This window comes from Parasteatoda tepidariorum, chromosome 6 (genome assembly GCF_043381705.1).
Source record: "Parasteatoda tepidariorum isolate YZ-2023 chromosome 6, CAS_Ptep_4.0, whole genome shotgun sequence".
Taxonomy (NCBI): domain Eukaryota; kingdom Metazoa; phylum Arthropoda; class Arachnida; order Araneae; family Theridiidae; genus Parasteatoda; species Parasteatoda tepidariorum.
This window is the reverse complement of record NC_092209.1, coordinates 46,681,324-46,697,912: the sequence shown is the minus strand read 5'-3', so window position 1 is coordinate 46,697,912 and position 16,589 is coordinate 46,681,324. Positions and strand designations below refer to the sequence as shown.

The window sequence follows — 16,589 nt, the reverse complement described above, 5'->3', positions numbered from 1 at the left end:
ATAAATCTCTAATATTGAAAAACTTTATAATTAAAGTTTATCACTGTGTTCTATTTCATTACCATAAACTGTAGATATTGAATAACTTTATTATATTTACAGTATTATGTTAGGATTGTGTAAAGTGTTTTTGCCTTTAATATATTTCTTTTTTGTTTGTAAATGTTTAATATTTTCTACCAGATTTTACTATTATATACATAAAGTATGTATATATGTAGTCTACCTCTATTTTTATGTATATTAGAGCTATAAGTAAAAATTCTTAAATATCTACTTTATTGATATAAATTCTTATGTATTGTATAAATGTATTTAAAGTTTTAAATATTTATTTTTCAAATTATCTGGATTCGTCTGTTGCTAAATACTCCATTTTCTGTTACAATGTGTGTTTTTAAACAAATTTATTTTAACACAAATTTACGTTTTTTTTAAAGAGAAATTTACCCTTCAATACTCAAATTTTATCAGTTAGAATATCTTCTCTTAAAATTGTACCAATTTACAATTGTTTATTTAAGTATACAGAAACTTAGGTAACTTTAAGTAGTGATAAAAGTTGAAAAAAAACTCGGAGTCATTGAAGTTTCAACTAAAAGAGACTTTTCATGCTATATTCATACAAAAAAAGGCGTGTTTTTATTATTAGTAGTAGTAGTAACATTGGCTAACTAAAAACTCGGAGTCATTGAAGTTTCAACTAAAAGAGATTTTTCAGGCTATATTCATACAAAAAAAGGCGTGTTTTTATTATTAGTAGTAGTAACATTGGCTAACTAAAAACTTAATTTTATGAAAACGTGATTTTATCAAAAGATTTTTTTTACATGTTTCGATATTGTAAAAGTTCTGGTTTTGCAGGTATGATTTAAAAAATTGACTTATTTTATAATCTCGGGATTTTATTAGTTGCGATAACTGTATTATCAAATATGAAATTTTTGCAAAATATTTTAACATGTACTATTCAAAATGTCTATGTTTTACACTGATTTAAATGTACATCCGTAAAATTTAACTTGTTTGGTTTATATCATACACTTTATAATTTTCAAACAGCTGATGTTGTTTTTTATAATTTTTGTCTAATACAAAACTACAGTAATTAGACTAGTCATTGTCATGTGTATCATTTTTGAATGATATATTTAATAATTGCAATTTTAGATTCATAAAATTAGAATTCCTTCTAAACTGATTGTTATATCATATTTATATATACTTCTCTACTTGTTTGAGACTCTTTTACGTTTTTTTTAAAAACTTCATTATTTAAAATTTCATCAGTTGAAAACCAGGCACAACATTTTATAATGTTTTATACAGTAAGTGAAACTGACTTTATAATCTTACTTCCTTTCCTATATTTATACCCACTTTCCTATATTAATCTTAAGTTTTAGCATTTAAAATATTCTTAATTCTAACAGTTGGCTTCATTTTTTGTACTTTCATTAATTTTAGCATTTGGAACATAATTTTTTTAATTCTCTTATTATGTATCTGTTGCTGGTAAAATTTGAAATTTAGAAAATACTTTGGCATTTTGTAGAGTGAAAACCAACTGACAAAATATGCAATGATTAAATTATTTCCATTGCTTAAACATTGGAAAAATATCAGACATTCTATAAAATGTCTTCTGTTTCTATGGAATATGGACTTTTCTTACATTGCAAGCAATATACCTAATAGACCTCTTTAATTCGTTTCATTATTTTTTTTCCAAAATGAGAATTGTTTTAATGAAAAAAGAACATCTTTTAAATATTAACCTTACCGTGACCTTTATTTCATACTTTACCTAAATAGCATTTGTTGTTCTATACTATGCCCAAAGAAAATGTACAATAATCCTTTATTTTATACTTTGTCTAAAAATGCCAGGTATTCTATATAAATTTTATGCATTGTTGATAACATTATTTTTTGTTATTAAAATTGATGCATTTTATTTATACATTATAATGTGAAAATTTCTATTGGATTATGTGAGGTAATTTTGTTATTTTTTTCATCTTATTGCATTGTTTTTATAGTTCTTGTACAATGAAGGGCCATTGTATTAGTGATAGACAAAGCTAGGAGAATTGTACAGCTATACACTTCATTTATGCACAAAGTGAAGGCAATGTGATAACTGTATAAATACTGTTTGTTGCTTCTTATATACAGGGGTGATTGTGCTCCGGAAAAATCTAAATTTCCGGATTTTTCGCTACCCGCGATCCTAAAGTTCCCTGAAATCCAAAATCCAGAAGTTTCAAGAAATCATCGATCACGTTTATATATAAAAATTCTTGTATATTTTATTTAAAAATATTAGAACTAGAATTTATACTTGGCATTTCTTTCATTTTATAAATATTTTTTCTGGTAGAATAATAAATGTGATTAGAGATAAAATAAACTTTAACATAATTATTCATTTAAATTATGCTGCATATAATTCATTTATAATATCATGTTTTCAAAATTTCAATGATTTAAATTTATAAAGATATTAATTTTTTGAATGATTTTACTCAAGAAATTTTCAGGATTTTTGAGTTAGGCCCACAATCACCCCTGTATATATAGTGTAATGTATTATGTGTTGTTGCATATGTGCTATGGTTATTGTTAGTCAGACATTTTAAATGCCAGTATGAATAAGATTCCAGATTTATATGCTTTTTAACACCTACAATTAGTGTGAGGTGATTGGATAATTAAATGTTTAAAAGCTTTAGAGAAATAAGATTTTCAAGCCCAACAATATGTTGAGAATGCATGAATGTGATTAGACAAACTGTAAGAGTAATTAGCCTTTAAAGAACTTAGAGTGAGTTGGTGCAAGTGTATTGCATGTTGCATGTAGCTAGTGAAGTAAAATGTTAGTTCAATTTACCATCCACTGATTAACTACACCCATAGTGTTAGGTATATATGCAGTTACCACTGTGCATTGAAGTGGAGGTCCAGCTCTACGCAATATGCTTATCATTGTCTATCTGTGATTCAATGGTAGTTCAGTGTATTGATTGAAATCAAACTGCCCAATATTATGAAGCTTAAGATTTTCTCTACTCTATTATATTTATTGTTGAATGATATTTTGAGTAAACTATTTCATTAAAATTTTTAAAAATGTGTCTGAACTATGCAATATTAAGAATGTTTTGAATTACAATGAAAAATATTTGAATTTAATCTTTTGTGATGGTGTCAGTTAGAAAACATGCCCTTTAAAATATGTATATGTATGTATGAAAGTAGTGTATGTTTTAGGCAATGGAGAAAGACTTGTTTTAAGCAGAGCTATATTTTGATAATATTTTTTTTTATCAAATTGTTGATTGATTTAAAACAAGATATATTATATTTGTGCATTTTTTCCTTATAAAGATTGAGCAAGATAAAGTAAGGGTACTTTTAAACTTATGCAGAACATTACTCTGAACGTTTACGAAAAATTAATTTTTTTTCCTTGTTTAAAATACAGAAATTTGAAAATGCTGCAAAATCCCTAACTTCATTTCTAAGTGCACTCGAATATTAAATACTAGTTTGAGCCTCAAAAACTTTTATGAAACCTATCTGTTTACAAAATTTATCTAATAGAGATATTTTGCTGGTCATTTGTTTATTGTGCAAAGTTTTTAGCAGCACATGTGAAACTTTTTGCATTAGCCTTTTGTTAAAATACATATACTTTTTGTTTTTAGTTAATTAACTACAGAACCCACTTAGTCTTTCATTAATAGATAAACTAGGGAGTATGTTACTCTTTCAGGGTACGTAACGTTTTTAAAGGTGCTTATTTTTGATTTGCGTTTTTAAAAGCCCTTAAAGGAACTTTTTTTTTTTATTCGGGATTTGTAAAAAGTGCTTAATTTTCTATCTTCAAAAAAAAAGATTTTTTTCTTGCCGTGTCGATTGTCATTCTAAATTACAAAAAATTCACGATTTTCACAATTTTCTCTGCAATATTTTTCAGAAACTAGTTACTTTATGATGATTATGTAATGTTTTTGAAAATGTTTTTGAATTTTATTGATTTTATGTTCATAAATTAAGAACTTTAAACGATGGAATTTTTTATTACTTACTGCACAGATCCTAACTAGGATTTTCTATTCGGTAAGTGATTAAAAATATTCTTTGAGTGCTTAAAAAGTACTTAAAGGGTGCTTATTTTTTGTTGAAAAATCTGGCCATTTGAGCTATCATTTCTAAAACTGGTTTTGGTTAAAGATGTTGATGGAAACACGACTTTCTATGTACCGAATGTGTCCGAGATGCCATTTTCAAGGAAATAAAAAAAAAATTCTAATCAAAGTGATTTGCAGCTTTTGAAAGAAGGTCAAAATTGTTTGTAAAAACTTGGAAGAAAAAGGGTGTTTTTCTATAAAAAAAAAAGTTTTGACTATTCTCTAATATAGAGATTAAAGAGCTTAATGGTAGAAGGTTCTGAATGATATTTTTGAATATCTCTTGAAAATATCGTCTGTTAGTCTTATTAAAACATACAACATTAATTTTTGCCGAGACCCTAAATTTTGCAGATCTCAGTTTGTGAAGGATCTAAAGTTACAATTTGATTGTTTTTGGAAAGGAAGAAGGTTTTCCATGCATTTGACTATAGACGATCTCTGAATACCCTTCTTTGGTCAGTATTTCAGTTGCAAATATCAGTGGAAGAAGGTTTCAAATGCAATTGGTAACATGATTCATGAGTAACCTTCTAAAGCCTTGCTTCTGACTCCAAATTATAATGCTAAGAGTGCAGTTATTATGATGTGAATAGTTAAATTGGGAATTTATAGAGTTTGCCAAATGGAAGCTTGTGCACCAGAAATAAAGGCAAGTCGTTTTTACTTTTTGTTATCAATATATAAATTTTACAGCTAATTTACTGAAATTCAAAAATTTTCATTTCTTAAAATCCCTCCCTTTAATATAAATTGTACTATAATTTTGACATGGATGTATGCTATAATGTTGGAAATTATTATGTATACTATAATTGAATTTATACTGTAATTTTTTTATGTATGCTGTTTTATGTTCAACACTTTCATTTTAAACTATGCATTTTTAAAGCTTATAAAAATGGATAATTTGTATTATAATCAAAAGCCTTAAATAAATACACTGCCTATAACTGAAACAAATGTATTTTTGCTGTAGTTTTTTTTAGTAGACGTAGAATGTATTAAGTTTCTTTTCTTATGTATTCATATAGATTTATTTTGTGCAATACATATTTAGCATCTAAGCACTTTTATTTTTTTGAAATGAAGTTGTAGAAATGATTGAATGTTTTAATATATTTTAGATTGTATGTAAATTAAATGTAAACTTTGTTGAGGGGTTAGACAAATTTCCAGTACCCAAAAATTAGATAGCTTTATTTCTTTTCCGTTTTTAAAGTGCATTTACTACAGCAATTCTTGTTTTAATTATTGTATACACTTATTTATAAGTTATTGAGAAAATGCTTGGGAGATATAATTGGATTTCTTTGAGCATATCCTTGATTTTTTTTCTTATTAAAAACAGTGTCATTAAGGATAGATTATACAACTTCAATGTATGGCGTCAACTTATGGCGTGAAAACTAACAAGCAAACTAAAAACAGTGTTTCTAAAATAAATGACTCAAATTTACTGACCAACCTTAAGTGATTCTATCCAATTTTGTTACTCTCTAATTAGATCTGTAATTTGAATTCAGATTTATTGGTTTGGAGGAGTCATAATTTGTTTCTTTTAGTAATCAAAATTTTAATTTATATGCTAAGCATAGCTCAGTCTTACTACTGATTTATGAAATCATTTTGAGAACTAACATTTAAACTACATATATATAAACAGGGCTCTCATTTTTCTATACATTTTGAGAAAAGTTCTTCTAGTTGTAGCTAAGATTATTTTTAATGTATCATTCTTTGTTTTGTAAATTTGATTTAGGGTTATGTTCCACTTCACTACGTGTAAATGATTCAAAGGTTCAAGTACTAACTACGTAACTAAAAAACCACTAAATGTTATATTTTGAAATCTGTGTTGACTTGAAGATAGCAAGCTTGCTTCCATAAGGTTAGTTTTACACAAAATTTGTTCCTAACAAATGCAATGAAACTCGTTCCAAAGAACATATTTTTTAACAGAACTGGTTAAGTTTTGGTGCATAAAATTGATTTTTTCTAAAATAGAGAAGGGAATAGTCTTACACAAAAGATTTTCAAACATAAACCAATTGATCATAGAGCTAGAGAGTGCCTAAAACATTGATAGTTGTAATTTTAAAACCATTAGGTTATTAAACTGGCTAGATCTGCACAGAGAAATGTTCTAGAGAAAGCAGAGGCCTATCCTGCACTATTGTGCTGACGACGATGATCTTTAATGTGTACAGACGGAGAGGAAAAAAAGTAATCAAATAACTTATTTTTGATGCTGTAGATTTGTATAGCCCCTTCAGTAGTTCATGAAATGCCTTTGATTGTTTTTTTTTATATTTAGAGATTTTAGTTTTATGAAATCTGAGAGAGAAAAAAATGTGCCTGCTTTAATAATGTGTTAAGTGGCTGACTCTTGCCGTATGCATTATTTGTTTCAGCTACCAATGTACATTTAAATACAAACTTGCATCTCTTGTATGTGATGTCTTGTTGAAAATTTTGAAATATATTAAAAGAATTAACTTGAAAATTATGTTTTGAGATATATTTCCATAGTCTTTTCTTTTATGCTGACATGTTTTAAATATTAAGAAAGACATACATTTATTCAACCCTACAATACATCAATTCTTCTCTAAAGTTGATAAATTTATTTTAAAAAATTTTTAGGCAGTCTTAGAAATTTTTTCAAAAAATGCATTCTATGTCATAAAACATGATAAAGTAATTTGCTACAGAAGTAAAGAGTATTTTTTCTTTCTTATTAGAAAAAGAATAAGATAGAAAAGTAAAATTTAAATGTATTTTAGAGTTAATTTTATGCATACTTTTGCTGTAATTAATTTTTATTTGTTAATTTTATTTTAAGTTCTAGTTTACAGTATTTTTAGGTCAAAATTATTTAGTTTATCTTTTACTGAAATCTTTCAACTTTATTTTATTCTGTCCACTTTCTTGAAATGCCTGGGTCCTAGCTAAAAGTTCCTAAAGATATAAGGATTTTTTTTAATTAACTTCTATTTTAAATTAAATATTTCTGAATCCTTTTTTCCCCCCTATCTTTTATCCCTTAACATGCTTCTATCTTTCCAGAACAAAAGTAAATCTGGAACAGTATGAAAAAGTAAGTAAGTCTTGAACAAAACTAAAGTCTGCATTGCTCTCTAAGTGTAACAGTTATTGCTGTTACTTTATTTTATAACCAGTGGCTATCAGCTGATTCACGCAGTTGATGTGTAACTTTTATTGTTCTTTCTCGCATCCTTGTAATTTTGAATTAATTTCTAAGGACAAGAAAACTCTCCAATCTTGCCTTTGTGAAAGATTTAATGGGTGCAAATTCATTTATGACCAGCTGCTATTGTGTCCTTGAAGCCCATCCAGCTTTATAACACTTTCTTGTCTAAAAAGTAAAGGCGGCTGGTGCTTATAACTGACCTACATCATGTTGTTGGTCTTGAAATTGTGAAGCCTTAACCTCTATGACCTTCATAGCCCAAAAACTTGCTACTGCATTTTTTTTTTACTGTGAAGGATGAGAATAGTATACTAATTGACAAGCTATTGAGTTGTACTCGAGTTTATTAAATAGGAAGTGAGTGCTGTATCTGCTTAGCCAGAGATTCTCAATTTGTGGACCATGGGACGTCTTAATGTGGTCCGTGAGTGTTATTAAAATAAGCATTGCAAGCAATTATTCAATTTGGATGCTCCATTGAAAATGCTATTTTTATCCATTAAGGTAAAAATTAGAGCCAACAATAAGTTTGGGGCTAAATTAAACATATTCAATGTTTAAAAACTGATTTCTGTTGTCCTGATGAAGGTTGCCCTTTGAGCATCCGAAACAGCTGTCTGCATTTAATAATATTTTTGTGCTCTTTAACGTTGTTTCCTTAGTTTATATTCAATGTTTATTAAATTATTTCAAAGGATTAATAGTAATCTCAGGCCTCTTGTTCAGAAACTAGGATAAGACTATCTTTTCTTAAGTATACAGGGTGTTCCAAAATTATCTTTACATCACCTGGCTTGAAATTGATTACAGACTGGAAGTGCTTAGGGCCACCAATGGTGCGTATGTTGAAGTGTACTAAACAAAACTTTATTAGTTGCAGTAATACATGCAAAAGACAGAATATAAATATCTTGTTTATTTTCGAAGTTATGAATTTTTGAAGTTGTAAAGAGAATTTTAGAGGAAATGCCTCATTCAATATTTTATTGTCATACTTTTGCTATTGGGGCAACATAACCTTAAATAATATATTCTGTTTAGTTTATGTGTAATAAACGATATAGGTTTTTATTCATTTTCTTGTTGGTGATTTGGTAAAGCATCTAGTATTCCTTAGGTTATGAAAAGATTGAGAATTACTGTCTAATCTGTCTTGACTTATCTCCCTTTTTAAATCCAAACTTTACTGTTTTTCCAATTCATATGCAATGTTATGTCAACCATCTGATAGAATAAGTCAAGTGAGCTTGTAAACAGTTTTTATTTACTATTGTCCCAGTTTTTATTTACTATTTGCCAAGTTGAAGTTTTAATGATGGAGGAACAAAAAATTGATGGTTAAATGTACTCAGGTTTGTTGCCATTGAAAGAGAGTGTTATGCATGATATTATTATCTACACAGATTAGCACCTCAAATAGTACACTAGCGTTTGACTTGATTTTGTTTACCAAACAAATTAAATTTAAAAGATGAATATTTTAATAGAGAATCGCAATTGTTTATAAATGTTTCAACTGATGTCCTCATATGAGTATAATTTCTGTTTGATTGAGTAAATCTATATCTCTTAATACATCCAACCCAGGGCGCCCCAAACTGGTGTTCCACCTTGAACTGATTGTATGGCATGATTCCCAGTAGATCAAAGTCAAGCATCAGTGAGCAGATGGGTGATGACTTTTACCAGCCTGCGAAGAGACAGAGGGTGCGTGTTATAGGTCCTCATTAAGCTGTTCTGTGGTAAAGTGCTCGACTTCACACTCAGGTGGTACGGATGCCAAAGTGCAGGAGTCATTCCCTCTGAGAAGAATGAAAATTATGATTGCATGTCTTCAGATCATCTTTGGCGATTTTCCCCAGACCATTGCCAATAGCCTATTGTGCAGCTCAAATGTTACAAAGTACTGCTACTACTATGTGCTCTGTAGAAAACTTATCTCCTGCTATCTTATATTTGTTGATGGACCGCAATGTCAAATTGGCCAACATTTTCATTGAGTAGGAATTGTGTACTTAAGTGTTTATCAGATATCAAAATGATTTAGATGAGTCTTTCTTTGCTAGATAAAAGTACCACAGCCATAGATACTAAAAACAGAGTTTGGCCCTTCAAAAGAAAAATTCAATTTTGGGTTGAATCTGTTGAAAAGAGGGAGATGGAGTGTTTTCTGCTGTTGAATGGTATATTAAAAGAAAACAATATGGAGCTTGCTAACAGAGTCTGTAGAGTTAGAGCTTTCTAGCTCCTTCATTGATATAATATGTGTCCACTCTCAATGTTTGAAGATGTCCTTTGTCCACCACTTTCCAACAGCTTGGGATACAATGCTGCAGGACTATGAACTGTATTCAGTTTTGACAAAGCCTATTAATCTATCCTGATGTAAATGCAGTTGTTGTCATCAGGCTCCAGGTTGATACCACCAAAACAAAATACAGCTTCTGTATTTAGTTTAGTTCTATTTATGTCTGGAAGCTGAATCAAACATACATTTCCAATTATCAAAAACATTTATGGGTCCCAAGATGAAATTTATTGGATGTCCCTACCTCAAAAAGTTTTATTTTCATGTTTGGTAGAATTTTTAATGAGCTTTAATTCAAAATTATAGTTGTTGTTACATTATCTCATATGTATAAAAAAAATTCTATGCTTTTTTTAAAAAAAAATATAATGAGGACATTTTTAGTTAGGAATTTTGACCGAGCTCCAGTCTTCTCACCCGTGACAATAATGTTCACCTTCTAATATTTTAAACAAGAACAACCATTTGCAAAGGTATGAGCTGTGAATCGCTTGGGTAACATTTGGCTAACTAAGAAAAGTTGCAAATTTGTTTTTTAAAGCTTTTTACTGTGGTAACAGACTTAGATTAACAATAAGGATCGTACCCTTGCAAGATCTTTACAAAGTATAGAATTGCCTTAATGTCTGTGAAATTAAAAATGAATTAATCTGTGTTAAAAATTGCATCACCATTGCTCAAATTTATTATTAACTTTGCATTCTTTTAATTTGTGAACCAAGATCAAAGCCTAGTGTTGCTTAAAAAATAAAACAATTAAAGCCGAATAACAGATTTTTTTTATTTATTATTTTCTAAAACAGTAACTGTCAATACTTCTTCGTTTTTCAGACTAAATTCAGGTATAAAAGCAGCATATCCTAAATACATAAAATATATACAGTTTGAAGACAAATTTAACAACCAAAAACAAGTGTTTGAGAACTGTGTATTAAATACCCATATAGTTGCATTCACCACATATGTCACACTTCATATGTACAAAAATTTTACACCATCATGCAATCAATGAATCAGGAAAAGAAAATATGCAACATTTTTCTATAGTAGTGCAGAGTTCAATGTAACATATTTTTTCATTCCTAATTATTTTCATCAATTTACATTTTAACCAACATAAAGTTTGATATATCCTACTTCACCATTCACAATTGATTTCACCCATTGATAGTAGCAGGATTTTTAATCCTGAATAGTAAAATATTCTTGTCTGCAGAGCTTTCACTTTTCTATTGTCTTATGTTCGCACTTTTCAGATCTCTCTTCTTTCAAGAAATACTTTTGCACTGGTGTAATTATTAACAGTACAGGATGAATGATTGCTATAGCTAACAAAATGCTGTCAAACACATTCACCTAAAAAGAAATCGTCAGGAGGTTATTTATTCATGCACTAAACTAATCACAGCTACTTAAAATGATAGGCTGAAGCACTATGTAAATTTCTGTAAACTATATCACGCACATTGCAGTTTCATATACTATATTTTGACTCCGTTTTTAGTTTTGTCAATTGTAGCTCGATAGGAAGTTTCATAATGATCTGCTTAAATAAAAGCATATTTTTGGGAGTTGTAAACTAATATTTAAGTGAGGAAAAAACACAGATGCTATTGAAATTGACAGCACTGAGAACAACAGTTTTCAAAAGAAGTTTTGTGAGTTGGAACTTTTTTTTTTTTAAACAGTAATTATTTTTGAAGCCTGTTACAGGCTTCTGTCCTAACAAGAATCTATTTTCTATTTAATATTTTGGTTATCTCTATAAAACTATTTAAGTAAAATGTCAATAAAAAAATAGCAAATTTAAAAATAAAGAAATTTCTAAAAGCAATAAATTGCACTGAAGCAGAAATGAGTGTACTATAGTTTCAGTACTATAAACAAGAACTTTCCTCAGTGTCTAAACGTCAAATAAAGGTTGAGAAGTGAGGAGACAAACCACCTGCAAAGTGGTTTTAACCGATAGGGACAGAGGAACAAATATGAACTAGGTAATAAAAAGATAAGAAACGGGTATGTCTGGATTTGGCGGGAACCCCTGAGTTTAACAGATCAAATTAAAATAGACTTCTAAATATTGGGAAACGGTGGGACACTCGTAAGATCAATAACTAAATTATTAGAATTTTTCAAAGTGTAAAATGACTCTCAAAAGTCAAGTTCAGTAGGTGAAGAGCAGTGTTGAATGATTTTAGTAGAATAAAATTCAAATCTGTGATTTGAATTCCAACTGTGTAGAGCGATAGATGATTAGTTAAGATCCTGATTTTGGACGTATCTTTCGTGCTCTTTTAAGTCGAAGTTTACGGGTAAGTTTGGAACCTGGTTCGAATCCCAGTCGATACGAATTCGGCATCCGGCTTTCACCGACCACAGCGCTGATGTGAAATATACTCAGTGGTAGACGGATCGTGGGTTAGAGTCCCCTTACCGTGGGAGGTTCTCGTGGTCTTCCTCTCCATGTAACGCAAATGCGGGTGAGCTCCATCAAAAAGTCCTCCACGAAGGCAAATTTCTCCCAATACTCGATCCAGGAGTTCCCTTGTCTTCTGGATTGGGTTCAAAATTACGAGGCTACGGAGTTGAACATTGGTAGTCATAAACCCATGAAATTGGGTCGACTGTTCAACGACGGTTATAAAATAAAAAATTATAAAATATATGCAACTAGTTAGGTCAAGTAAGCGATTCAAAGTTTGAACCCCTTAATTTTCATTTCTTGCGAATTGAAAATTTTTTGTCCAAAATTAGAAAATTCGTCTATCAAAAGATAATTCCATACAAAAAAATAATTCAAATAAATATTCAATAATTTTTCAATTTAATAATAGTCGAAAAAATTTTGAATTGTAAGGTATACAATTTTTTACATCATTATAGAGAATGTAATTTTACATAGTCGTGGATACAAACAACACTCAAATACAAACTTTAAGCGAAATCTGTCGAATAGTTCCTGAGAAATCGAATTTTAAATGTAAGACTTTAAAATTCGAATTCTTAGGAACTTTTAAAACCGATTTCGCTTAAATTTTGTATTTTGCTATGTAAAATAACATTCTTTAAAATCACGTAAAAAATTGCATGCCTCCCTATTCTAAATTTTTGAGTTCAGGTATAACAAATAAGATATATAAGCCAAAATTAAGTTCTCTAAGTATGTTTTCGCTTTGTTCTACAATTCTTAATTACAAAATGAAACAAGTTTGAACAGAAAAGTTTAGTGATTACAACACTTACATAGAGGACGCTTTTTGGAGACGATGCTTCCCATAGGAATAGGGGGAACTGGAAGAGACTAGCTATGGCTGACATAGTGCTCATGATTCCGAGCAGTTTGTTGAAATGTTCTGCTGGAAATCTGAAATGAATATATATAAATATTGTAAAATAGTGCAAAAAATTTGTGTGTTCACTAAAATGTGCAATCGCTATATATTTCTTTTTAATTCCTTGAGACTTCTACATTTGTTTTTTTAAAAATTTCTTCATCAATTGAATTTCTCCAACCATTCATATTTTGATTACCTGCATGAATTTTAGTCTACGTTTTTAGATTTCTTAAGGAATGGTTATCGCTATTAATATTTTAGTGTTTAATTTAGATTATGTAGATTGCATTTCGAACATACTGGGTTGTTCGGAAAGTAATTTTTTTCTTCTCGGTGGAGGACTGCATTGTATTTTTTCACAGCCAATTTAAAATTGGCGCATAATCATTATACATTTTGATAGCTGATATAGCAAGGTTTAAGGTTTGCTTGTGGAAAACTTCGTTTGTGTCTACGCTTAAGTTTTAGTTGATGCTTTTTCAAATATGTAAAGTGAAAAGCAGCATTTTATGCATATTTTACTATCGGAAAGGTAAAAATGCTATTCAAGCAAGAAAAAAATGCGATGTGTATGAAGATGTATCGACAGTAGTCCAGTGCCAAAACTGTTTTGTAAAATGTTGATGATGAAGGCACAATAAATTCAATGATTAACGACGAACCGGTGAATAACAACTCTTTTGATCACTCGTAGATTAAATTTATCGAATCCGACCATTCGTGATCAATTTAAACGCCACTAGGTTTAATCTCAAAGCTCGACTTATGGGTTACTTATCAGGGGTCTGTTTAGAACAAATTTGGGTCCGTTAACGGACCCTTCACAAAATATCTTTTCATTAAAACGGACCCTTCACAAAATATTTTAAGTTAAAAACGGACCCTTCACAAAATGATTTTCTTTTAATCGGACCCTTCACAAATTTGTTTATCTTCATTATTGTTTTATTAATCGAATAAACCCTTCCCAGGGCAGAAAACAAGAAAGATGGATGTAAACGAATTAAGTTTTGTCTTCGGCAGACGCTTCTTCCATAATTCGTACGAAATGAATATTCTGCGTTCAGCAGTATAGGCTAAATACCAAATATTTGTATGTTTCATCTCTAATTTAGAATGAGAACTTAATTTTTTTAATTAAAATTTTACAGTCCCGAGCATAATTTTGCGTCTATTTACAATTTTAAAAACTCCTTGAAAAAGTTTTTTGCTATTACCGGACCCTGGTTGAGAGAATGTGAGTAATTTTTTCACAATTTCACGAAAACCGGACCTTTCACAAAATGTTTGGACAGACCCCTGCTTATGTTCTTATTCAATTGAAATTTGTACCGTCAAGTTGAGAGAAAAGTCAACCATTTCTGATGTTGGACCAAGTACCATGCAACTGATTAAAAAATTTTCGAAAAATTATTCAATCAGCCTGAATTTACTTTTCGATTATTGCAGTGAGTTTGCTCTTATGCCGGGACTTTAAATTGGGAAGTATGCATGTTTTACTTTTAATTTATTCTTTTTATTTTAATCCGTTTTAACAAGCCGTTATTTTGCTCGATTTGTTTCAATTAATGTTTTATAAGGTTCTTAACAACACGCTTTAACCTTTCGAGGTAAAATAAATCAGTTTAACTGAGATTTGGATGATATACTTTTTAATGTTTCTAAAGGTATCTAGGCTCATTGCAATAGGCCTAAAAATGTCGGTCTGACTGGAAAATATTGAAGATTTTTTTCTCTATTCGCTTGACGTATTACAAATTGACGTTGGCTCTCTGTAAAGAGCTGGATTTTTCAATTCACCTATGACATATATCTATACCGAATGTTGTTCCAATTACAAAACGAAACTCAAATATAAAATTTTTGATATCAACAAAATATGCAAAACCTTAAAATTCTACTTACCGTATTCGCAAATAAGCAGTTCCAATTGATAGAAAGAAAGCTCTTAGTAAAGTAACTGCAACTATAGAAACATATATTGCAATCCTTTCATTGAAGAACTTGCAGATTTGAGCAATCACTTCCAACATTGTCGTTAAGAACATGGGCCAAAAGCATGAGCGTATCACGCTTAACATGGTTGTCGCTGAATCCGGATTGTCATCTTCTAAAATAAAAACCTTTTTTTTTTAATGGATTCTTTTTGATCTGAATGAAACCGTCATGTTAGAATTTTCTAGAAAAACATATTTAGTGTAATAAAGACTTATTTTAAAGCAAAGCACTGTCATCGATGTTAAGTATCTAATTTCTAAGAAAATTCATTATTTCTAAATCTACGACATGGTGGCATTGTGAATTTAAGTATTCCAAGTACGTTAAGATTGCTTTTTAGAATTATCTAAATCGGTATTCATCAGTTGAAATAATAATAAACGTAAATTTTAAGAGATCTAAATGCACAGTATTTAAGTACCTCGGCTGGATGTGTAGTGGCCAGGGAGCTAACCTCACATTCGAAAGTTCCTGGGTTCGAATTACGGATGTTCTTTCATTCTCTGAACTATCTGTCCTTACTGTAGGAGCAACTTTGGCCTACCTTATATGGTGCCCTTGAAAGAGTGGCCAATAAATCTGCCCTGCTGATACTTGAATGACGAGTGTCAATCAGATTGTCATTTTTTTTTAAAAAAAGGTATTAAAGTACCTATTTAGGCCGGGATGGCCTGGTTGGTAGGGCACTGGGCCCATGTTCAAGAGGTCGTTGGTTCGATCCCTGCTGACCGAAGACTCTCCGTGTAGTAAAATGGTGACTGATGCACGTTAAATCTGTCGAGTCACAAAGTCCTCCATGTTCCCATAATAAATCTATACCTCCGGGAGTACTCATCCAAGAGTTTCCTTGTCTTCTGGATTGGTTTAAAATTACAAGTCTACGGAGTTGAACATTAGTAATCGTAAATCAAAAAATTGGGTCGGCTGTTCAACGATGGTAATATTTACAATTCTGCAATTAAAATTTTTTGAAAGGTTGTTTTACTATTAGACTTTTTTGGATTTTTGATAAATACGCTTTCGTATACGGAATCCGCTTTTTGCTTGCTTTCGTTCAATTTACGTTAAGACTGCTTTTTAGAAATATCCAAATCGGTTTTCATCAGTTTAAATAATATTAAAAGTAAACTTAAAATTTTTAAATGTATAATTTTATTGCTGTATATGCTTGGAAAAAATTCGTAGAAGTTCTAAAAACTATCAAGCGTTATTCTGATCTAACGAATGTTTACTGTGAAGGAAGGAGTTTACTGTGAGGAAAATTTCATTGTTGAATGATATTTTATCATAAAAAGCCTCACCCGAGATCGAGAAGGGAGCTTAGGCAACAATAATAAGTATATTGGTATATAATCACAATCATATAAGTATATAATCATAAGTAATTTGTATTTTCTATTTTTCACCAGATTTTGTTAATCAGTTCGGTAGAAAAATTGATTTTTAATTTAAAATTGATCGACTGTCACTCATTTATTAGAGTTTCATTGCATCGCTTTTTACTTTTTCTTAAACTTGAAATAATTTTATTATAGTTA

The 16,589-nt window shown here is 29.9% G+C and overlaps 1 protein-coding gene across 2 annotated transcripts in view; it reads right to left on the bottom strand.

Annotated features, from left to right (window-relative positions):
• Window positions 1-10,479: 10,479 nt before the first annotated feature.
• LOC107440994 (equilibrative nucleobase transporter 1) overlaps window positions 10,480-16,589 on the bottom strand; it is a 103,837-nt gene continuing 97,727 nt past the window's right edge. For both annotated transcript variants that reach the window (XM_016054115.4, XM_016054114.3), the window contains exons 11-13: window positions 14,959-15,163; window positions 12,962-13,082; window positions 10,480-11,074 (exon numbers count right to left, since the gene is read on the bottom strand). In XM_016054115.4, the coding sequence (XP_015909601.1) occupies window positions 10,940-11,074; window positions 12,962-13,082; window positions 14,959-15,163 (461 nt within the window). In that variant the 3' untranslated portion in view covers window positions 10,480-10,939. The remainder of the gene's footprint in view (window positions 11,075-12,961; window positions 13,083-14,958; window positions 15,164-16,589) is intronic.